At 44.6% G+C, this 25,590-nt stretch overlaps 1 protein-coding gene across 1 annotated transcript in view; it reads left to right on the top strand.

Annotated features, from left to right (window-relative positions):
* The window catches only part of ENDOD1 (endonuclease domain containing 1), a 34,608-nt gene extending 20,279 nt beyond the window's left edge, over positions 1-14,329 (top strand). Inside the window, exon 2 of the mRNA XM_052652406.1 lies at positions 10,164-14,329. Within this exon, the coding sequence (XP_052508366.1) occupies positions 10,164-11,366 (1,203 nt within the window). The 3' untranslated portion in view covers positions 11,367-14,329. The remainder of the gene's footprint in view (positions 1-10,163) is intronic.
* Positions 14,330-25,590: the final 11,261 nt, after the last annotated feature.

Raw genomic sequence — 25,590 nt, 5'->3', positions numbered from 1 at the left:
TCAGTTTCCCAGTTGCCCCTCTGTCCACCCTCCATCCCGTCCTCCAGTGCCTCCTTCCTCACTGCTCTTGCTCACCTAGAGGCTGGACTGCTGATGGGTGGGGCTAGGACCTTTTGAATCTGAGAATGCCCAGCATGGCCTTGGCTGTGCCATTGACAAATTGAGTGGCCTTGTACCTGCCCCTTACCCAAATTTTAGTTTTTCTGTGTGTAAAGTGGACATGATGATACTAGTTACCTGGTGGGGTTTTGTCAAGAGTCAATGGGTTGATGACTCATTTGAAAAAACCCTGATGCTGGGAAAGATTGAGGGGAGGAGGAGAAGGGGACGACAGAGGATGAGCTGGTTCAATGGCATCACCGACTCAATGGACATAGATTTGGGTGGACTCCGGGAGTTGGTGATGGACAGGGAGGCCGGGCGTGCTGCGGTTCATGGGGTTGCAAAGAGTCGGACACGACTGAGCGACTGAACTGAACTCAATGGGTTGCTGCACTGCAGTGTTTCTAAATGATAGTCATTTGCACCCCTGCTTCTCCAGAGTCCCGCTTGTACTGCTATTTACTTGAGATCTGGTCTTTACATTGACTTTAAATAAAATCATTGGAAAACAAATTTAGTCTTATCCTAAATAATCAGATCGTGAAATTGTGTGTAGGAATTACTGGTTATATCTTCCCAGGAGAAATTAAACACTAATGCATAGCTATTAAAATAGAAGCATCTGTTGGTTCACTTCTCGCTGTCCACAGAGTTACATGCACTGTCCTTCAAATCTCACGTGAGTTATGCCCCAGTACTCCGACCCCAGGATGCGTATGCACCAGGATGAGCCTTTATCTCTCTTTGGCCAACCTTGCTTTCATGCCCAAGCTCCAGTTCTGTATCTCCAGCTGCTATAAAATGTTTCTGCCTGTCAGCTTTGTCCCTTTTAGAGGTCAGCCTGTTCACTTTCCCTCCATTGCCCTTCATTTTCGGGTGACCTGGGCTCCAGAGTTGGACATTATCTTTCACCTTCCAGGGACCCTGCCGGGTCTGCCTCCACGTCCTGGGGCACCTTCCTTCCAGAGTTACGCACATGTCCTTTCCCTTCCATTCCCTCAGCTACCTCAGGGTCTTTCCTGCCCAGTGTGGGTAAGTGTATATTTCCCTGGAATTACACGTTCCTAACGAAGCAACAGTTAGAACTGGACATGGAACAACAGACTGGTTACAAATAGGAAAAGGAGTATGTCAAGGCTGTATATTGTCACCCTGCTTACTTAACTTATATGCAGAGTATATCATGAGAAACACTGGGCTGGAAGAAGCACAAGCTGGAATCAAGACTGCCTGGAGAAATATCAATAACCTCAGATATGCAGATGACACCACCCTTATGGCAGAAAGTGAAGAGGAACTAAACAGCCTCTTGATGAAAGTGAAAGAGGAGAGCGAAAAAGTTGGCTTAAAGCTCAACATTCAGAAAACGAAGATCATGGCATCTGGTCCCATCACTTCATGACAAATAGATGGGGAAACAGTGGAAACAGTGTCAGACTTTATTTTTGGGGCTCCAAAATCACTGCAGATGGTGACTGCAGCCATGAAATTAAAAGATGCTTACTCCTTGGAAGGAAAGTTTTGACCAACCTAGACAGCATATTGAAAAGCAGAGACATTTCTTTGCCAACAAAGTTCTGTCTAGTCAAGGCTATGGTTTTTCCTGTTGTCATGTATGGATGTGAGAGTTGGACTGTGAAGAAGGTTGAGCGCCGAAGAATTGATGCTTTTGAACTGTGGTGTTGGAGAAGACTCTTGAGAGTCCCTTGGACTGCAAGGAGATCCAACCAGTCTATTCTGAAGAAGATCAACCCTGGGATTTCTTTGGAAGGAATGATGCTAAAGCTGAAACTCCAGTACTTTGGCCACCTCATGCGAAGAGTTGACTCATTGGAAAAGACCCTGATGCTGGGAGAGATTGGGAGCAGGAGGAGAAGGGGACGACAGAGGATGAGATGGCTGGATGGCATCACAGACTTGATGGACGTGAGTCTGAGTGAACTCCGGGAGTTGGTGATAGACAGAGAGGCCTGGCGTGCTGTGATTCATGGGGTTACAAAGAATCGGACATGACTGAGTGACTGAAATGACTGATGTTCTGGCCTTAGGGAATGTACAGATCAAGTCCAGACTCAGAAACGCGGCATTGAAAGGACCCAGAGAGCAGAGTGGAGCTGGAGCATTTTATAGTTGCTGAAGTCAGACCATGTGGGTTTGCAAACTCAGCCTCCCCCACCGACAGCGTGATATCCACAAGCTACTCAGTGACTGAGCCTGCGTTACACGTTCTACAGAGGAGGCAGTAGGGATCCTGTTAGGATTAAAGAAGGTGTGTCCTGTAACACTTTTACATGGTGCTCACTACCTAGAGAGCACTCGGTGAGCTTTAGTTGTAATTATTCTATGATGAGTTATCTGTATATCAGATCATTTATAATCTGGTCCCCTGCTATCCCTCCCAATTAAAGCTTTTCCTTTCTCAGAGTCCCATTTTCACAAACTCCCCATCTCTCAAGCCTTTGTGAAAATGTCTCCTTAAGCCATACTGACCTTTCTGTTTCTCTAAGTTTATCAAAACCTTGCATATCCTTCTAACCCTGCCTCAACTTTTGTTTTCTCCAAAAGCTAAAGATATCTTATCTTCTCTGACTGTTTATGGTGTCCTTCCTTCCTCTGGAATCTGATTGCTCTTTTTCTTCATAACGTTTATTTGGCACTTAACTTTATCTGGTTTTTCCTTGGTTTCCTATTTAGTTTTGTATGTGTCTGTGTCTTGCTTCTCTAAGTAGATGGTGAGTTTCTTGGTGCCATTTGGAGGTATGTGAAGCAGGGATTCAGAGCAGCAGCTGTGACATCATCACTCACCAACTGTGTGACCTTGAGTATGCTACTTAATCTTGATGTGCCTCAGTTTCTCCACCTGTCAAAAAATGGTAATAGTACCTAGTTTTTGTGGGTTTAGATGAGTGAGTACTTGGTGCAGCTACTTACGGATTTAGTACATGTGAAATTCTTAGAATAGCGCCTGCCATGTGGTACTCACTAAGTGTTGCCGGTTATTATTGTTATTACCATTCCTCCTGTTTTCTCCTACAGTAGCAGTCACACATAAATAGCCTCAATACATGGGCGCCTATTTCCCCTCCAGTTCTCCTTCTCAGTTTTCTCCTAATCTATTTTTCTTCCATGCATATTAGCAGGAAAATTGAAAGTCTCCTTTTATTTAATTCCAAAGGAGGGGAAAAAATCCCGTGGGTTTAAGTAGCTTTGGCTGTCTGCTAAAGTAAACAGACCAACTCATTGAGAGAAACAGGTTTTTTTCTTGGCATTAAATTTGAAAACGAATTTATTATAAAGTTGTTTATGGGGCAGGATGCTGGTGGATGGGGAGTGCTCATTCTTCTAAAACTTACCTAACATGTTGTGATTAGGAAAAAAAAAAAATTCCATTAAACCCAGAAGCTGTATCAAATAACACTGGCAGCCCAGGAGGACTAGGTCAGTAGGGAGGTAGATTACACAGAGAGCTTTGTACCTGTCCCTTCATCCAGGGAGTCTGCTGAGAAACCGAAGAGAAAGGTTAGTGGTGCTTGCAAAAGGGCAAGGGCAGCCCAAAAACTGTAATCTGAAATTACCTCTTACATCATAGGTGTATTTTTGTCTGTAGGGAGCAGTGTTGTTGGTAATTTAGTGTAATTGCAGTAACCAGCTCATTAAACTGTGTCTGCAGAGAGCCTGGAAAAAAACAAAAAACACCTGCCCTTTGTGGGACAGTGTCTCAAAGAATGCATTCGACTTTTAAATCAAATATTCTTATTGTTTTCAGTACAGTTTCCCATACATGAGTCAGAGATTTTAGTTACACACACGCTTGGCTGTTCCTTCAGAAAGTGAGAGCCTACTAAGATATAGTGGTTGTTTCATAGAGTTTAGTAAGCATGATGAGGGGGAAGCTGTTATAACTGATTTTATTTAGACTTTCAGATGATTCTTTAACAAATGACATTAGAACCACAGTTATCTTGAGATCAAAACAAAGTTTTGTCATAATTCAAAGACAGGTTAACTTTTGTCATAAGTTAAAGCAGCTTTAAGACAGGAAGTAGAAATCGTGATAGACGTCCCTACTACAGTAGAGATGAGTTAGCGGACCGTTTTAAGGCCCTGGGTTTTAATATGTTTTATGATGAGATGGTAGAGTGACTTCATAATGGAATATCCATTTTTAATGACTCCAAATTGCAAATACAAAATCAATGAAAATGAATTTGAATAACACAGAAATACCTATATGAAGAGAGGAGAGAATTATAGCTAATAGATAAAGCAAAGGAATTAGTAAAAAATAAACAAAAACCAAACAGGTTGTTTGTAAGCTGGCTGGTGTGTTTTGGCAAAGGGCTGGGAGTCCTTCTGTCTTATTCTTAGTGAGAGAGTTCAGCCTGTAGAGTTCTTGACACATCAGAGAAAGGTCTTGGAAGGTACTGTTCTACTTACACCACACAGAAGGTGGCCTAAATAGAAAAGAAGGAGATTTAAGCAAAGTAAATAAACTTGGGGATGATAAATCTATAGTGAGTTATAAAAGTAAACAAGGCATGTTTTAGCAGAAACTTTATAACCTTAGACAACGTTCCTGGGCAGGTGTGCAGTTCCTCACCTTCCACTGCAATCACATAGAAATATTGAATTTTAAAATTATCTATATATTTAAATTAAATTCATATTTCAGCAAAAAAGAAATTTTCAGGTGCCAGAAATATATGAGAAATCAATAGCCAAAGCTGTGTGTGGGAGGACACGTGGAAGCTAGGGGCTAGGGCTCTAAACTGCCTGTGGACAGACGTCAAGGTTACATAACCTATCCATGCTGTGGGTCTGGAGCTGAGCTCTCCAGGTAAAGCTAGGGGCTGGCAAACTGTTGCAGCTTTGGTGAACCAGGCAGGAAAGGTACTTGCAAGTTGTTATAGGAAGTAGCTGCCTACACCATGTCATTAGTGGAAACAGTCAACCTCCAGAAGTAAGCCTGAAGCTGTCATTTTTCCTTTGTATGGGTCCAAATGTGCACCGCTTTCTCCATGGGGAAACCCTAACCTATGAAAAAACTCAGAAGCTAGTCCAGATTCATTGAACTCTTTAGAGCTCCAGAAGAAGCAACTGCAAATGCAGTCCTATTAGATTTGTTTTTGTTTCCATTTTTGTCTTTTTTTGTTTTCAACAGACCATCATGGACCTTTTATGAAGACAAGCTCATGGGCAAAAATTGCAGAGCACTTAAGTATACACTTGACTTTAAGTATAAAGTCAAGCAATAGGAGCAACAAAATAAACTGAAAAGCCAAATAAAATAGACAGATCTTAAAGGGAATTTAAGAATATCTAAGAAAGATTAAAAAAAATTTCTCAAGAGAAAAAAACAAACAAACAGAATTTTCAATAGAACCAAATAGAAATGCTAGGAAAGAAAGAAGAGTCATTGAAATGAGAAACAAAAAGGAAAAAAGAAAAACACCTCAACAAAGTAGGTATTAAACTAAACATACCTAAGGAGAGACTTAGTGACTTGGAAGATAGATCTAAGGACTCACCTGGAGGGCAATATAGAGAGTTAATAAGATATAAATGGCTCATATGGTAAAGAATCTGCCTGCAATGCAAGAGACCCAGCTTCAGTCCCTGGGTTGGAAAGATCCTCTGGAGAAGGGAGTGGCTACCCACTGCAGTCTTTTTGCCTGGAGGCGTCCACAGACAGAGGAGCCTGGAGGGCTACAGCGCATGGGGTCTCAGAGTCAGACCTGGCAGAACGACTAATGCACAACACTATGAAAAAGAACGTAAGTCACACAAAAAGGATAGAAAGAGAGGCTTTGATGTGATTGGATCCTCGGAGGAGAGAATAGAGAGTTCACTGAAGATCAGTATATGGTCTCATAAAACGTTCTTTGGTATTTTGGTCAGAGATTTAAGACTGTGTTCCCTGGTGGCTCAGACAGTAAAGCGTCACCCTGCAGTGTGGAACACCTGGGTTCGATCCCTGGGTTGGGAAGATCGCCTGGAGAAGGAAACGGCACCCCACTCCAGTACTCTTGCCTGGAAAATCCCATGGACAGAGGAGCCTGGTGGGCTACGGTCCATGGGGTTGCAAAGAGACAGACTGAGCAACTTCCCTCATAAGACTGTGTTAGGTAAGCCTTGAGAAATCTATTATTTATTTTCTGTTTTGATTTTGACTGGTAGCATCCACACTGATTTATGTACAGTATATACATCACTGTATTGAACTGTGACCAGGCAAGACAATCCTAGAATGCCTGACAGTTTTTCTCCATGACGTTTCACTGTGCTTACTGCTCTCTGTTATAGCTGCTGGTGTAGAGAAAGAAAGCAAGTAGCCAAGTAAGGTGCTAATAGAACCAACGTCTCCGGGAGACCAGCCAGCTGCCCACTTTTTAAGGGTAGTAGTATGCTTCCTCCATAGCTCAGTCGGTAAAGAGTCTGACTGCAATGCCAGAGACGTGGGTTCGATCCCTGGGTCAGGAAGATCCCCTGCAGAAGGAAATGGCAGCCCACTCCAGTATTCTGGCCTGGAGAATCCCATGGACAGAGGAGCCTGGCAGGCTACAGTGTATGGAGTTGCAAGAATCGGACACGACTGAGCGACTAAGTGCAAGCGTGCAAGCTGGAAACTACTCTGGCCGGTTGCTCCTGTCTGAGCTGCCACCTTCCTTGGCTTGTGAAGCTGGCGGCTGAGCTTCCATGTGCTCTGGGCAAAGGCAGAAAGGAAGCCTGAGGGCCGGTCTGCATGTGTGCCCATTCACCTTCCCCTTTCCACTCTCCCTTCTTTCTGGGGATTGCAACCCCAGGGCTCTCAGACCGGCTTCTCTCCCTGTACCTTTAAGGAATTTCATTTATTCTGTGTCATAGAGTGAAAAGGAGACTATGATTTCTTTTTCTGTTTGGTTTTCTACTCTCTGACGTAGAAAACTGGTACAGCAGTGTCTGTTAATATGTGGAAAGCATGGCTTAGTCATAAAGAATGTGTGCCTTAGGAATAAAATGACTGACCTCAGTTCAAATTCTGTCCTGCTAATTTTTGGATGACTTTGGAAAAATTCACCTTTCTGTGTTTTAGTTTCCCCACCTGTAGAATCAGGTAAAAAGAAAAGACCTTCTGTAACATTATATTGAAATCATTTAATTGGTAGTTAAGAAAAATTAGTCCTTGACCTCCTGCTGTATTGCTATATAGGTACCAGATACAGACTTTCTATCTTCACTTCCAACACTATATTCTACCCTGTCGTCAAACCATAGGGCCAATTTGGGGTTCATAACAATACAGTGACCATGGATGTGGGGTTCTGAAGAAGGCCAGGAAAAGGGAAAGGAAGACGTGCTCTCTCCTGCCTGTGCATCCGGACCACATCGTTTAGTCTCTGCTTTGCCTGCAGAGGCTCAGGGCAGGGAGGTGCACAGGGCCCACTGTGGAATTAGGTCCCGACGTCCGCAGTCACCTCGGTTCATCCTGGCCCATTCCCATGTACCTGCGAGCTGCAGGCAGGAGAGACTCCGTTATGGCAGATACCTGGAGCCCTTTGAACTCAAGTGGCCTGAGAGGACGTGGAAGCCCCCGCCTTAGTCTCCTCTGACCTTAGCCACGGGAGACCACGCTCTGAAGTTTGGGAGTAAATCAACCCACAATTCTGGTTTCTGTCTAAGAGCAGGATGTTGTAGGCTGTCTCTTACACACATGCACACACACACACACCCAATCTCACTCTCTTCTTTTCTCCCCCCTCTCTTTTATCCCTCCCCTTTTCTTTCCCTGCCTGGCCCTTTTTGGTTCCTTCCCCTTCTTTATCTAAGAATCTCTTTTCTCTGTCTGTGTTCCAGCCTGCCTTCTGTCCTTGCAGGCATTATTTCATCCCTGGGTGGCTCTTGGAAAGAAGATGAACCAGTGTGTTGCCCTATGCTCTGTCACTGGCTACCAGTAAAAAAAAAAAAGAACAAAAAAAACAAAACCCAGCTCCAGGTTTCTTCTAGATGGGATAAAGAAGCCACACCAGGCTAAATGCAGACCTAGTATCCTAGTAAGCAGGGAGAATAAACAGGCACCCTAAAATTCCTGGCCTTCCACCCAAGACTCTACAATCTTGGCTCTGCCATACCTTGATCTCATGATTCAGGAATGAGGCAGATATTTCCATGGGTTGTATCTTCTGGCTATAGGAGAGCAAGGGCAGCTTTACAAAATGGATGAGCGTCTTATCGCTGTCCTCTAGGGGTGTGGTGGGAGTGGGGACCATCCAGGATCATTTCTAATTCGAGTCTGGGGGCAGGGACGGAACGACCTTGAAAGGTGAGGCTATGGAATACTCCATTCGCTTTCATGACTATTCCTGCTTTCACACCACCTTGCTCATTCGTTGCCCTCACTGATGCTACACATGCGCGCATGAGCATGCCTACATTTGTTGTTGCAGAGCTGGAGAAATGCAGAGTGGGTTGCCCTCCCACGTGAGGTACAGCAATCCACATGGCCTTGGCCCTCTTGGGTTTAGCAAGTAGCACCAACTCTAGGGAATCAATTAGTCAGAATTTACTTCTTTTAATTCATTTCTTTTTTTCCTTTTGAAACTAACATATAAATCATCTGTGGGTTAATGTAGGTAAGAGCTGAACCAAGAGAAACAAGAAAACAAGGGAAAAAATGTATCGCTTGTATCCTTGGGAGTCGATCAGCCATAATGGACATTTTCATGTGTTTCAAACTTTTTTCTTGCTCATTTTTAGGCTTAAAAAATTGTTATCATTTAATTTTCTAATCTGCCTTTTCCTTTCAAAATTATAGCACGTATTTCCCTATCATTACAAGTGCTTTTTAATGGCTTTGAGATATTTCCTTGATGGATATAACACCATTTATTTAACTGTTGCCAGTTTTTGAAAATGTAGGTTGGTTCAGCTTCCTGCCATTATAAATACTGCAGTGACCAGTTAATACTGATCTCAGATTAACAAGAGTGCCTTGAGATTCTCAAGTGGTAACAAATCTCCCTGCCAATGCAGGACACATGGGTTCGATTCCTGGATTGGGAAGATTCCCTGGAAAAGGAAATGGAAATTTATTCCAGTATTCTTTCCTGGAAAATCCCATGGACAGAGATGCTGGGCAGGCTACAGTCCATGGGTCACAAAGAGTTGGACATGACTTAGTGACTAATGTGTCTGTCCTTGACTGGGTCCTATGTACAGGATCCACGGTGTCAAGAAATTTATAGTCGAATTTGGGAGCTAAAACAGAGTTTGGGGTCAGTCCTGAGCTCTTTCCTTTCATCTTTTCAGATTGGCAAAGTGATGTATACATTATTCTGCTGAATTTAAAATGAATAGAGCAGAACTAAGAGGGATATATATATATATAGTTATTGATATTTAGCAAATAGCTCAATAGGCCTAGACAGAAAATGCATTGTTAATAATAGCAAATACTATGAGGAGATGAAGTTCGAAGAGCAGCTGGTCAAATTCTATCTTGGCCTGGGAAGTATCTAATATAACTGACAATAATCTATACATGTCCCTCTATTTGATTTAAATTCTCTGATTAGAGTTGATTGCTCTTTGTATATCCCAAAATATGCAAAATTCACTTAAGACTGCGTTCTTTAAATTGCAGCTCACATTGTTGGCTGATTATCTGAATTCAAGTTCTGATTTTTACAGGCCTGCTGAGATTTACTTTTCCCCTTGCTTTCGTTTTTGCAGTCAGTTTGAATCTCATGGAAAAACATTCCCGGAAAAGGGTATGACGTTTATAAAACCGCAGCAGATTGAAAACCGGTGTTCTGATGGTGTATTTGTGTGAGTGTGGGATAGGTCATTACTGTAGGTCGAGAGTGGAATAGACGCAGAGAGTGGAAGAGGATATAGCCAACTTGAAAGATGCTTTCAGACACTAGGGTTGTGGGGTATTAGGACGAAGTGTGTGTGTACTTCCAGACCAAAGTGTTGGAAGTGTCTGTATAGTCGGGACTTCACTAGAGTCTGGGCAGGATGGTCCGAGGATCCCCAGTCTGCTGTGAACAGGGACGCATCTCAACCTTGCTCTCTCCTTTCAGATTGATGACCCCAACAGCAGCCTGGAGGAGGTGATGGATGAGGCCGAGGCCGTCAGGTCTGTGAACAAGCTGGGAAGCAACCAAGCCTTGAATGCAGATTTCCTGGGTTCTGATTACCGGACCGGGCAGCTCTACCCGTTCTCTCTCAGCACTGACCCCCACTCGGCCACCTTCACTCTCACAAACGCGGCTCCGATGACCCCGTCCTTCCAGGAAAGGTGGTACATGAATCTCAACAGCCTGATGGAGCGAGCTCTGACCCCGCAGTGTGGCAGCGGGGACGAGCTCTACATCATCACAGGTGCCGTGCCCTCGGACCTCAGGGTCAGCGACAGAGTGAGCATCCCGGACTTTGTTTGGCTGGCAGCCTGCTGCGCGGTCCCTGCGGGAGGCTGGGCCATGGGCTTTGTCAAGCACACCCGTGACCAGGAGGTCATCGAGGATGTGATGCTGAGGGACCTGGAGAAGCTGCTTCCATTCCACCTTCAGCTGTTCCAGAACAACTGTGGGGAAACTGACCAAGACACAGAGAAGATGAAAAAAATCCTGGAGGTGGTTAACCAAGTCCAGGACGAGGAGCGGAGGCTGGACTCTGAGGGCGGCTCCGAGATGCTCTCCAGCGCGAGGGGAACCAGGTCTGCCCTGCCACCTCCGGAGACATCTGGGGAAGGAAGTAGTCTTCTGGGAAGACTCCTGGGCTTTGTCATTACCCCGTTGATCAAGCTCTGCCAGTTAATTTATTACCTTGCCTTTGGGATCCTGAAGTACACTGTGTATTTCCTCTGGTATGTCACCAAGCAGGTGATTAACGGTCTAGAAAGTTGCCTTTATCGCCTGGGGTCAGCCACCATCACCTACTTCTTGACCATCGGGGAGGAGCTGGGCAGCATTCCCTGGAAGGTCCTCAAAGTCACGGTCAGGATCACCAGGGCCGTGCTCCGGATCCTTTGTTGCCTGCTGAAGGTGGTCTGCCGCGTCGTGGGTGTCCCTGTCCGGGTGCTTGTGGACGTGGCCACGTTCCCCGTGTACACCATAGGCGCAGTTCCGATCGTCTGCAGGGACATTGCCATGGGCCTTGGTGGCATCCTCTCTCTGCTCTTTGACACGGCTTTTGGCACCATGGGTGGTCTATTTCAGGTCATCTTTACTGTCTGCAAGCGGGTTGGCTACAAGATTACTTTTGACAATCCTGGGGAGTTATAGAAAAAAAAAATTATGAGTGCCCGGTCCCAGTGAATTTGATTTTTTTTATAATAGAGAAAGCTGGAATATTTTGTCTATAGTATGGTTTTCTGTTCACTGTCAGTTATATTTTGGCCTTTGGTGGGGGTGTCTGCCTGTTCCAACCTAACCCAAGAGACGTGTTCAGGGTGGGATTATGTGTAGGTTGCCTGCTGGGATGTGGGTAAACTTCCAAGCCATCCCCATCAGTTAGTCACTCTGATACAGGAGACCTTGTGAGAGATGCTGGTGTTCATTTGTGATCAGTAAAAATTACAGAAGAAGGAGAATCTGGAAGAGGACCACTTTAAACCAAACTGTCTCTGAGAAAAGTAGAAAGGAATTTATTCCTGCTATTACTCTCTGAGACTCAAGACAAAACTGATATAAGTATTCCTGGCCAATTTGTTATCATTTTGCTTCTCTTTCTCCCCAGCTCAGCTGACTTGGTGAGGTACAGACCACTTCCTTGTTGAAATAGCTCTCTTAGGATATAGAATCTATTACGTCCCTTAGCTTTCCATGACTCCCGAGGATCTGTAAGGTTGTTTTGTTTCTCCAACGTTGAATTTTGCTGCATTTTTCCTTTGAGTTAATGGTAAGCATTATATGCAAATATGGCATAACAAATTCTGAATGCAAGGACTAAGATTGTTTGCCCCTTGAATGCTACCCAGATGTTAAAAAGGGAGTGCAAAGATCAGAATAGGTCTGCTCTGAATAGGTGCCGTAGGTCTGAGGATATCCTTAGCCAAGCTTGGATTAACGACATATATTAAATCTCTGGCTGAGAAGCTGGAGCTCAAAGACCTACATGTTAAGCTAATACGAAAATTCATATTCTGCAAAATACTAGATCAGTCTTTCTTAAACTTCCAGCAAGTACCCAATAGAGTAAAATGTTCTGACTCTGTCCTTAAATGGTGGTTTTAGTATAAAGGTATAAAAAAATAGTCAGAAAATTATAACTCTTCTGGCCATCATGGAAAAAAATTCATAGACACATATATCTAAATTTATATGTATATAATCTTGATTCAGAATCATTATCTCAGGAAATTATTTTTATAGTGTGTTTGATGCTAGAAAACATAACTCTCCCATTAAAGCAAGTTATTTATGAGAGCTAATCTCCAATTTATTGATCAAGCACTTGTCATTTTAATTCTTGCACTGAAAAATGATAACAGGAAGAAGCTGAAGCTCCCAAACTTTGCTCTGCCTTCTAGAGCCGAGGGGGAATCACCTGGATTTTTCTGAGTGTTCTAAAGAGTTCCTGTGAGGTAGAATAGGACCCAGTGTAAACTGCTGATTTGGGGGTGCAGGCCACCGTGCATCTGAAAGTTCAGTGCAGAGACCTGGGTCCAGAAAGGCAACGAGGAGAGAAGGATGGGCGAACCATCGGCATCAAGTTGATGCCCAAGAAATGTGAGTGTGATGAGAGTTACTTTTTTTGCAGAAGAATAATGGAATTGGACCTGAAGTAGCAGGGCAGCCGGCAAGCTGCCGTCCTGATCAGTTTGTTATGTGAGGTAGGGGACTGGGACACCAGACCATGAACCTATCATAGGAAGTAATACACTAGATTATCTAAGACTCTTAGGCAGTATTTTACCAACACTTCTGCTGGTGACCATAAAAATCTGTAGTCAGGCTTTCCTTCATTTCAGTAGCGTGAGGAGCCATGGAGGAGAAGAGTGTGCCTTGGTACTGATGGGTCAGGTAGAATCCTGGCAGATGAAAGAAAGGGAATTTCAGAGGGGACCAGAGAGATGGTCTGGCCAGAGACAAGCTCAGCCTGACCAAAGCCGCCTCTGATGAGGAAGCTGACGCCTGATGCCAACTGATGGTAGACCGGGAGCCAAGGTCTTCTGCTCGGGTCCTATCCGAGGTGACATCCCACACCTTGGATGTCAGATCTGTGCCTCCCTGGTCTAGGGCCAGTTTTTCTCCATCATCCATCGAACAAACTGGACTCTGATGAATTAAATGGGTTTGGCCCATGTGATGAGGCAACTAGCCGTCCATGCACACCAGTAAGCTTGCTGCCTCCCGTGGAATTAATGTCCTCTCAGAGTACCTATCTGCATACCGAAAGGCCCACAGGGGCCATCCATGGCAGCTTGAGCCCCTTGGCACCATGCAAGGAGCAGGGCATCTAAACTTTTCTTGAGAACCATTCGAAAATGTCTTCCTTTTCAGTTCTAGTTGTTTAGTGTCTTATTTATTTACTATGGTGTGGCCTTTTTTGAAATCTGGAAAGGGATAATAAAGGGAAAATGAATCCCCAAGGTTGGGTGGCTGAGAGCCTCCACTCTGGACTGTGGGTCTTTGTGCCTGTGGCTCACCAGCCCCAGAAGGTGGCCAGACCGCTGGCCCGCCCCAGTGAGCCACGTTGGCCTTTGGGGTGGGATTTTGAGTTAATGAGCCCCGTCTCTGGCTGGAAGGTTTTTCTGTGGCTCTGCTATGTTCTCAGGCCCTTGGAGAGGTCAGCCAGCTCTTCATCATTGCAGAGCTGACTTTCTAGTCTGGATCAGCCACGCCTTTGGACACTCCTCTGTTCCACTGTGCCTTTTGAGTGTTCGCTTCAGCATCAGCACTTGCCCCTAAATGCAGATGAAGGGATCTGAAGAAGGAGCTAGAGTGAAACACTGGTCATTCATCCATCCAATGTGCATTTGAACATCTAAGTTGCAGAGACTGACAATACGTGCATCCCATCTTTGAGGAGTTCAGATATCTAGTGGGGAGGATGCGGTGAGCTGATCCATGGACCACATCGTGGTAAGCCTGCAATGGTACTAGCATCCCTGGAGCACAGCAGGAAAGCCCACAAAACATGGATGTTGGGGAAGCCTTTATAAAGGATGTGATGAGTCAATTTGACATTTTCAAGCTATGTACAATGCTGTGCACCTTGCAATGCTCAATAAAATAACTGTTGACAACTCATCAGCTGTTCTGGAAAATATATAAAGGGGAGAATCTTGGAATGAGGTTTGGAGGGTTATCTTTGATTTTTTCTTTTCCATTTTCTTCTTGATTGACATTAACTCAAGCCATTTCCACTCCCATCTGAATTTTTTGTTTTAATTTTTTAATCATATATGAGAAAACAGGTTAGATCAGTGAAACAGGCCCTGAACCTTCTTTTCCATGTTATTTCTCTGAAAAGCTATTTGGGACATGAAATGTTTGAAGCACCCAGGAACCTACTGCTTCACTGCTTCTGAATCATGTAGGAAGTTATAGGAACATTCTAAATTTTTATTCCTTAGGAACACCCCCACCCTCCCCAGTGTGAGATATGACACACAGTCTCTGGAGGGAGGTAGTCTTCTGTGGCCTTTAGTAGGGCACTCAGCCCTGGGGTGGAGATGGCAGTAGCTCTTGCCTTCCCAGTGTGGGCTGGGTCTTATGTGTGATTTGATGTCTTGTTCAGCATTTCACCTAAACTTGTCACCCACTGAGGTTTCAAAATGTGAACACTAGAAGCCATGTAGTGTGGACTCCTTGGCCTTCGTAAATGGGCTCTCAGAATTCTCATTGTTTCTCTCTCTAAGTATTTTCTCCCAGATCATGGCTTGATTTCTAATAATTACATTCCAAACCGTTTTTTTTTTTTTTAAATTTGGAGTGTAGCTATGACCTGCACACTAAGCGCGGCCGAGAGGAACTACCCCACATCCGAGGTCAGGGGCAGAAGCCGGGAGGATCCCATGCCTGAAGGGCGGTAGCCAAGAGGAGTTACCCCACATCCGAGGTCAGGGGCAAAAGCCAGGAGGACCCCATGCTCGAAGGGTGGCGGCCAAGAGGAGTTACCCCACGTCCGAGGCCAGGGGCAGCGGCTGGGAAGAGCAACCACACGCCCAAGGAGCGGTGGCTGTGCGGGCACAGGAGGGCCTAGAGGAACTATACCACGTTGAAGGTCAGGAAGGGCAGTGGTGAGGAGATACCCCTCATCCAAGGTAAGGAGCAGTGGCTGCGCTTTGCTGGAACAGCTGTGGAGAGACACCCCACGTCCAAGGTAAGAGAAACCCAAGTAAGATGGTAGGTGTTGCAAGAGGGCATCAGAGGGCAGACACATTGAAACCATACTCACAGAAAACTAGTCAATCCAATCTAATCACACTAGGACCACAGCCTTGTCTAACTCAGTGAAACTAAGCCATGCTCTTGGGGCAACCCAAGGCGGGCAGGTCATGGTGGAGAGGTCTGACAGAATGTGGTCCACTGAAGAAGGGAATGGCAAACCACTTCAGTATTCTTGCCTTGAGAACCCCATGAACAGTATGAAAAGGCAAAATGATAGATACTGAAAGAGGAACTCCCCAGGTCAGTAGGTGCCCAATATGCTACTGGAGATCAGTGGAGAAATAAGTCCAGAAAGAATGAAGGGATGGAGCCAAAGCAAAAACAATACCCAGCTGTGGATGTGACTGGTGATAGAAGCAAGGTCCGATGCTGTAAAGAGCAATATTGCATAGGAACCTGGAATGTCAGGTCCATGAATCAAGGCAAATCGGAAGTGGTCAAACAGGAGATGGCAAGAGTGAACGTCAACATTCTAGGAATCAGCAAACTAAAATGGACTGGAATGGGTGAATTTAACTCAGATGACCATTATATCTACTACTGCGGGCAGGAATCCCTCAGAAGAAATGGAGTCGCCATCATGGTCAACAAAAGAGTCTGAAATGCAGTACTTGGATGCAATCTCAAAAATGACAGAATGATCTCTGTTCATCTCCAAGGCAAACCATTCAATATCATGGTAATCCAAGTCTATGCCCCAACCAGTAACGCTGAAGAAGCTGATGTTGAACGGTTCTATGAAGACCTACAAGACCTTTTAGAATTAACACCCAAAAAAGATGTCCCTTCATTATAGGGGACTGGAATGCAAAAGTAGGAAGTCAAGAAACACCCGGAGTAACAGGCAAATTTGGCCTTGGAATGCAGAATGAAGCAGGGCAAAGACTAATAGAGTTTTGCCAAGAAAATGCACTGGTCATAGCAAACACCTTCTTCCAACAACACAAGAGAAGACTCTACACATGGACATCACCAGATGGTCAACACCGAAATCAGATTGATTATATTCTTTGCAGCCAAAGATGGAGAAGCTCTATACAGTCAACAAAAACAAGACCAGGAACTGACTGTGGCTCAGATCATGAACTCCTTATTACCAAATTCAGACTTAAATTGAATAAACTAGGGAAAACCACTAGACCATTCAGGTACGACCTAAATCAAATCCCTTATGATTATACAGTGGAAGTGAGAAATAGATTTAAGGGCCTAGATCTGATAGAGTGCCTGATGAACTATGGAATGAGGTTCGTGACATTATACAGGAGACAGGGATCAAGACCATCCCCATGGAAAAGAAATGCAAAAAAGCAAAATGGCTGTCTGGGGAGGCCTTACAAATAACTGTGAAAAGAAGAGCAGCGAAAAGCAAAGGAGAAAAGGAAAGATATAAGCATGTGAATGCAGAGTTCCAAAGAATAGCAAGAATAGATAAGAAAGCCTTCCTCAGCGATCAATGCAAAGAAATAGAGGAAAACAACAGAATGGGAAAGACTAGAGATCTCTTCAAGAAAATTAGAGATAACAAGGGAACATTTCATGCAAAGATGGGCTCGATAAAGGACAGAAATGGTATTGACCTAACAGAAGCAGAAGATATTAAGAGGTGGCAAGAATACATGGAAGAACTGTACAAAAAAGATCTTCACGACCCGGATAATCACGATGGTGTGATCACTCATCTAGAGCCAGACATCTTGGAATGTGAAGTCAAGTGGGCCTTAGAAAGCATCACTATGAACAAAGCTAGTGGAGGTGATGGAATTCCAGTTGTGCTATTTCAAATCCTGAAAGATGATGCTGTGAAAGTGCTGCACTCAATATGCCAGCAAATTTGGAAAACTCAGCAGTGGCCACAGGACTGGAAAAGGTCAGTTTTCATTCCAATCCCAAAGAAAGGCAATGCCAAAGAATGCTCAAACTACCGAACAATTGCACTCATCTCACATGCTAGTAAAGTAATGCTCAAAATTCTCCAAGCCAGGCTTTAGCAATACGTGAACCGAGAACTTCCTGATGTTAAAGCTGGTTTTAGAAAAGGCAGAGGAACCAGAGATCAAATTGCCAACATCCGCTGGATCATGGAAAAAGCAAGAGAGTTCCAGAAAAACATCTATTTCTGCTTTATTGACTATGCCAAAGCCTTTGACTGTGTGGATCACAATAAACTGTGGAAAATTCTGAAAGAGAGGGGAATACCAGACCACCTGACCTGCCTCTTGAGAAATCTGTATGCAGGTCAGGAAGCAACAGTTAGAACTGGACATGGAACAACAGACTGGTTCCAAATAGGAAAAGGAGTACGTCAAGGCTGTATATTGTCACCCTGCTTATTTAACTTATATGCAGAGTACATCATGAGAAACGCTGGACTGGAAGAAACACAAGCTGGAATCAAGATTGCCAGGAGAAATATCAATAACCTCAGATATGCAGATGACACCACCCTTATGGCAGACAGTGAAGAGGAGCTAAAAAGCCTCTTGATGAAAGTGAAAGAGGAGAGTGAAAAAGTTGGCTTAAAGCTCAACATTTAGAAAACGAAGATCATGGCATCCGGTCCCATCACTTCATGGGAAATAGATGGGGAAACAGTAGAAACAGTGTCAGACTTTATTTTGGGGGGCTCCAAAATCACTGCAGATGGTGACTGCAGCCATGAAATTAAAAGATGCTTACTCCTTGGAAGAAAAGTTATGACCAACCCAAATAGCATGTTGAAAAGCAGAGACATTACTTTGCTGACTAAGGTCTGTCTAGTCAAGGCTATGGTTTTTCCTGTGGTCATGTATGGATGTGAGAGTTGGACTGTGAAGAAGGCTGAGCGCCGAAGAATTGATGCTTTTGAACTGTGGTGTTGGAGAAGACTCTTGAGAGTCCCTTGGACTGTGAGGAGATCCAATCAGTATATTCTGAAGGAGATCAGCCCTGGGTGTTCTTTGGAAGGATTGATGCTAAGGCCGAAACTCCAGTACTTTGGCCACCTCATGCGAAGCGTTGACTCATTGGAAAAGACTCTGATGCAGGGAGGGTTTGGGGGCAGGAGGAGAAGGGGATGACAAAGGATGAGATGGCTGGATGGCATCACGGACTCGATGGACGTGAGTCTGAGTTAACTCCGGGAGATGGTGATGGACAGGGAGGCCTGGGGTGCTGCGATTCATGGGGTCATAAAGAGTCAGACACAACTGAGCGACTGAACTGAACTGTCATAGCTCATTAATAATGTTGTGATAGGGGGCTTGCCTGCTGGCTCAGTGGTGAAGAATCCCCCCGCCAATGCAGGGGATGTGAATTTAATCCCTGATCTGGGAAGATCCCACATGCCAGGGAGCGACTAAGCCTGTGCTCCACAACTACTGAGCCTGCGCTCTAGAGCCCAGGAACCGCAACTACTGAGCCCACGGGCCTCAACTACCGAAGCACCCTTGCCCTAGAGCCTGTACTCTGCACCAGGAGAAGCCAGCACGATGAGAAGTTTGCACACCACAACTAGAGGGGAGCCCCTGCTGCTGCAACTAGAGAAAAGCCCTCACAGCAACAAAGAGCCAGCACAGCCGAAAACAATCAAGTAAATAAATTATACATATATAACCATGTGGTGATAGGTTCAGGTGGTCAGCAAAGGGACTCAGCCATACATGTACACGTAACCATTCTCCCCTAAACTCCCCTCCCATCTAGGTCGTCATATACCATTGAGCAGAGTTCCCTGTGCTGTGCAGTAGGTCCTCGCTGGTAATCCATTTCAAATAAAATATTATTTTTAAGCTTAAATTTCAACACAGAAAACACTGAGACCACTTGTCTTCGTTGATTGTGTGCCATTCAGTCGGTGTTCATGATGAGACGCTCTCAGCAGAGGAACAAGGTCATTCCTGGAGGGTGTGTTGCCTAATGTAAGAGCCCAGGCCCCGGAGTCAGAGTGACTGAGGCTCCAGTCCAGGCTTCACTGCTTAACAGCCATGCGATAGCGGGGAAGCTCCCCCCAAAGCCTCAGCTTCCTCGTCTATACAATGGGGCTAATCATCACTACCCACCTCAGAGAATTATGAGAATTCAGTTGGTCATAATATCCGTGCATCTTGAGTGAAATGACGAAGTTGCCTTAGATGTCAGGACGTTTCTGGATCAGAGCTGGAAAGGCGAGGGTTAAAGTATAGTCTGGGAGTTGAGGTTGGGAATGAAAATGAAGGAATCCAGAGCCTCATTGGTGGTGTCAGTGTATCTGAAGAGACGGGTGAGGGCTGGAGCTAGAGTCTAGAAAGGGGGATTCTGAGAACAAGAGCTCTACTTGTTTTCAGAACCTATTCAGAAAGCGATCCCCAGGTTGCTCAGTGGTAAAGAATCTGCCTGCCAATGCAGGAGACACGAGAGATGTGGGTTCGATCTCTGGGTTGGGAAGATCCCCTGGAGGAGGGCATGGAAACCCACTCCAGCATTCTTGCCTGGAGAATCCCATGGACAGAGGAGCTGGGTGGGCTGCAGTCCCTGGGGTCACAGAGAGTCAGACACGACAGCGCGTGTGCTCAGGAAGGGAGGCACAAGCATCTCTAAGTAGAGAAGTATTTCCCCTCCAGACCCTTCCTTGCTAAGTCAGTAGTTTTATAACAGATTCAGTTTCTCAGGAACCACAGTACTTCAAAGAGACTTAACTAGAGAATATATACACATTAAGGCTGAAAAGGATGATGACCTTCCCTGTAAATAGTCAACCTTCTTTATAGTCAGCCTCTTGTGAGTTAAAGCATTATGAATTTGTCCCCAAAGATTAATTGATCCTGGAGCATTGATTAGGTGGGATCGCTGGATCCCCTTAGTTAATCCTTAGATCTCACCCTAGAATGACCAGCCCTTCTCCCCACCAACTCTACAAGAACCGGGAACAGCCTCCAAGAGGTCCTGCCTGTCAGCAGCAGCACCATCCTTGGGTGATCAAGTCCCACCCAAAGTAGATGCTGACAAAACATTTGGACTTTGGAGGCTTGAGTAGGATGTAAAACCACTTGCTATCACTGAAGATCGCATACCTTTTAAAAATAAGAGATTATTTTTATAAAGAAGAATCCATACTATTCAGATGAACCAAGAGATAATTTTGATGAATAACTAAGAAATTTGAAGAGGTCTGTGTATTCTCTGTGTCATAACTTGACCCTCTTAATGGATCACTCTGATTCAAACATTAAAATTAGCCATGCTGGTGGATACCCAGAGCTCGTGGGCTTAGCTCTTGAATGACCCTTTTCATTGGCAAGTCCCACCCCCTCTTCTTGACCACTTTGTCGAGCATATGTTCATCCCTCTGCCTCCCACTGTAACTGAAGCACTGATTAGGTACCTTCCAGGTTTCTAAGATTTGACCCTTCACAAGTTCTGCCTCTTTTAATCTTGATCTAGTTACATCCCCACAGAGATCACTTTTCCAGCCAGAGCCCCTTCTTCTGGACAGTTGCTCAGGCAGCTCCAGCTGGAGGGGACCAGCCTCCTGGGCACTTACACACAACCTGAAGGCTCCTGGGCAGTGAGACACGCTGGCCCAGAGTTATATGTGTCTAACAGGCCTGACACACTTCTCCAGGGAAGACCTGTAAAACCTGAGCCAAAGGACTGCTGTACATTTGTTTACTGTGAAAGCAAGAGGAGAACGTGTGATGTACAGTGGAAACATGTACAGAATATAGCATAGCTTTGAGAAATAAAAAGTATAGAAAATATAATTCATGCTTAATTCGCTCAGTTGTATCCAACTCTTTGGCGACCCCATAGACTATACAGTCCATGGAATTCTCCAGGCCAGAATACTGCAGTGGGTAGCCTTTCCCTTTTCCAGGGGATCATCCCAACCCAGGGACTGAACCCAGGTCTCCCACACTGCAGGCAGATTCTTTACCAGCTGAGCCACCAGAGAAGCCCTGGTGCTTAATAAAAAAAGGGTTATTGAGAATAAAGAAAATAATTTGTTGTGGGGGGTATAATTTGTAGGCAAGGTGATACCTAGAGGCATTTCAAACCAGTTCTCATTAAGATTCTCATATATGTCTGTAAGTTCTTCCTAAATACAAGTATAGCTTGGACACTCCTTGCCCACCTGAACAAGTTTATTGGCTTTCTTTTCATCTGAAGGTGGGAAACTCACCCACATAGAACCCTAGAATTTGCAGAGTGCTTTCATCTGCAGGGATTCATCTGATCTTCCTAAATACTGCACACACCAGAGTATTGACAGGTATTTCCACAGTCATCTAGACTTTGACAGCAGGAGTCTAGAGTCCCTTGGGGAATATTTCTTTATCTTCCAGATAGGGAATGGCATACTTGCTAAGGTGGACCAATTAGCAGTTTTAAAAAGTGGAGTTTTTTTGTTTGTTTGTTTTTTTAACTTTGTGGGTGCAAAGAGAAGTTCCATCCAGGACTGTATGGATCAGTGCTAAGCTGATTTGGAACATCACTATTTAGAACCATCCTGAGGACTCTGTGTTATAGGAAAGGCCTTGTCCTTACAAGAGTTTCCAGGATTTCAATCATCTTTGAAAGAGCAAAAAGGAATTCAAGATCAAATTTTCCTGAACTCTACACTACAATGCTTCTTCTGAGAGTTACGGTATAGGGCTTGAGGGTTTTGTTTTCTTTGTTTGTAAACCTGCACTCTGGATTCTGTATACCTGGGTTCAATTTTTAGTCCACCTACGACACTTTGGGGAAAGTCTCCAAACCTCTGTGAACTTTAATTCCTTATCTGTGAAAGGTGGATAATAAAAATATCAACCTCAAAAAGTTTATGTAAGAATCAAACGAGGGGAATTCTCTGGTGGCCCAGTGGTTAGGACTTGGCAATTTCACTGTCCAGGGCCTGGGTTAAATCCCTGGGAACTAAGATAACCACAAGGTGTGTAGCAAGCCCCCTAGCCCCCTAAAAAAATCACCAAATAAGATAATATGCTTTGTAAACTATTAAGTATTATAGAAATACAAAGATGTATTATTATAGAAGTCTCCAGAGTTGGTTCTTTTTATCTTAAAAATCAGTACATAGTTCTTTTTTATAAGAAGGTGAATAAACATTCATGAAAAATAAAGCAGTTATCCAGGAAGTGTAAATGGCTTAGCCAAAGCTTGAGTTTGACAATAAGTGTTGAACACCATGCCCTGAAAAGGCTCTTATCTCCATGACCTCAGAATTCTGCCTCCTGTCTGTTTTTAAATCCTGTGTTCTTTCTTTTTCTTTTTTCAAGATACAGACGTCCTTTTTATTTTTTAATTATTTCTTGTTGGAATATAATTGCTTTACAATGTTGTGTTACTCTACTGCACAGCAAAGTGAATCAACTATACGTTTACATATATCCCCTCTTTTGCAGATTTCCTTCCCATTAGGTCACCACACAGTACTGAGCAGAGTTCCCTGTGCTCCACAGTAGGTTCTTACTGGTTATCTATTTTATACATAGTGTTGCATGCATGTCAATTCCAATTAAGTCCAATATCTTTTTTTTTAATGTGGACCATTTTAAAAGTCTAACATTGCTTCTGTTTTTTGGCCACAAATCATCTGGGCTCTTTGCTCCCCGACCAGGGGTCGAACTCACACCCCTTGCATTAAAAGTCGAAGTCTTAGCCAGTGGACCACCAGGGAAGTCCCAAGTCCTGTGTTCTTAAACTCAATGAATCCCATCTTCAGTACAGGACTCTGAACTCACCTCAAGCCAGTTTGCTTTCCTCTTGGTATGAATCAGCAGAGTCCCTAAAGTATTAGGCATTAAAAAGAAAATGCCATATGAGTCATAAGCAATAAGAGCTGAACAAGAAACGGGTGCCAGAGTGAAAAGTCCCAGGGGAGCCTCTGAGAAATGATAGGAGTACCCAGACCTCCCCTGGCAGCCTGCCAAGGGGAGGCCAGTCTGGGTCTGCCCCTGAGTCACTGTCCCAGAGAACACCCACCAGCCACTCCTGCATTTATGATTCTGGAAGTTGTCTCCAGTCTCTGATTCCCCAACCTATTTGTGGATGAGGCATATCCAGGTGTATCCTGTTCACGACATCCAGAAGGAAACTTCCAGGGAGGTGAAAGTTCCAGGAGTGAGGAATCAGCATGCTGGTCAAAGAAGAGGATGCTTGTGGTCCCCAGGAGACCCAAGTTCACTTCCTCTGAGTCACTGCACCTTTTCTGGATGCTATCACAGGACCGTCTTTAAGATCTTGTCAAATCGTGGGTAATACATCTTTGCTCTTCACCAAGCACTTTCACATCAGTGCCTCACAGAGATTAAGTTCCAGCCATTTCTCTCTACTCTTTGAGCCTTTGCCCAAAGTCAGAGAAATCTCCTAGGACATTATGGGACCGACAGCAGACCGGCATTAACACTGTCATTGTTGTCACCATCACCATTGTTATTTTTGTCATCAGTTCTGCCCAGACTTGCAAAATTGACGAGCAGGGTAACCATTAGGTGGCACCCAACCTGAGAGCACTTAAGTAATTTGCCTCCAATTAAAATAAATAAATTAATTTTAAAAAAGAGAAATATAACACTCATTGTTTCCAAATAACACCTCCCTCCCCCGAGCAGCCTGCAGTATTGCCAGAAATCTCACCCCTTGACTCTCTTCCTTTCAGCTGCCTGCTTTCATGAGAATACAAACAGCCCAAGGAGATTTAGCCTGTTGTGTTACTATTAGCAACTTAGAATCGATGATCCTGTGAAATCCTTCCTACCAGCTGTATGGAGTCCCGCACACAGGACTTGTTCTGCCAGGTGAGAGGCGTGGTGGGAACTCTGCTGGAGGATCAGGAGGTTGCTTAGACCAATTTCCCACGGGGCCGTAGCCTGGCCCAGGCAACCCCTGTGTTTCCAAGTCTGAGGACAGTGTGCTGCCCCTCTGAGGTCTGGGAAATAATACAACAAATCGCTCTCTACTTGTCACATAGACGATCAGCCCATAGTAGATCAAAGTAGAAATATACATCTGAAAGAAACAACAAGGCCCATCACCTGCAGTGTGCTAGTTAATGTTGAACCGCCAGCTTGCTGGGCGCGGAGACCACCTTGATGTGGAATATTTGCCATTTCCTCCAGTATAAGCACGCCCACGGTGCCTGATTTCCAGCTGCCTGTGTAACGCCACCATGAAAAGCATGGTTAGTTAGTTAGTTAGTTCAGTCGCTCAGTCGTGTCTGACTCTTTGCGACCCCATGAATCGCAGCACGCCAGGCCTCCCTGTCCATCACCATCTCCCGGAGTTCACTCAGACTCACGTCCATCGAGTCCGTGATGCCATCCAGCCATCTCATCCTTGGTCGTCCCCTTCTCCTCCTGCCCCCAATCCCTCCCAGCATCAGAGTCTTTTCCAATGAGTCAACTCTTCGCATGAGGTGGCCGAAGTACTGGAGTTTCAGCTTCAGCATCATTCCTTCCAAAGAAATCCCAGGGTTGATCTCCTTCAGAATGGACTGGTTGGATCTCCTTGGGGTCCAAGGGACTCTCAAGAGTCTTCTCCAACACCACAGCTCAAAAGCATCAATTCTTCGGCGCTCAGCCTTCTTCACAGTCCAACTCTCACATCCATACATGACCACAGGAAAAATCATAGCCTTGACTAGATGGACCTTAGTCGGCGAAGTAATGTCCCTGCTTTTGAATATGCTATCTAGGTTGGTCATAACTTTTCTTCCAAGGAGTAAGCATCTTTTAATTTCATGGCTGCAGTCACCATCTGTGGTGATTTTGGAGCCCCCCAAAATAAAGTCTGACACTGTTTCCACTGTTTCCCCATCTATCTCCCATGAAGTGATGGGACCAGATGCCATGATCTTCGTTTTCTAAATGTTGAGCTTTAAGCCAACTTTTTCACTCTCCTCTTTCACTTTCATCAAGAGGCTTTTTAGCTCCTCTTCACTGTCTGCCATAAGGGTTGTGTCATCTGCATATTTGAGGTTATTGATATTTCTCCCAGCAATCTTGATTCCAGCTTGTGTTTCTTCCAGTCCAGCATTTCTCATGATGTACTCTGCATATAAGTTAAATAAGCAGGGTGACAATATACAGCCTTGATGTACTCCTTTTCCTATTTGGAACCAGTCTGTTGGTCCATGTCCAGTTCTAACTGTTGC

The sequence above is a fragment of the Budorcas taxicolor genome, chromosome 15 (genome assembly GCF_023091745.1).
Source record: "Budorcas taxicolor isolate Tak-1 chromosome 15, Takin1.1, whole genome shotgun sequence".
NCBI lineage: Eukaryota > Metazoa > Chordata > Mammalia > Artiodactyla > Bovidae > Budorcas > Budorcas taxicolor.
The sequence above is the reverse complement of the archived record's forward strand: the minus strand, read 5'-3'. Positions and strand labels throughout refer to the sequence as shown.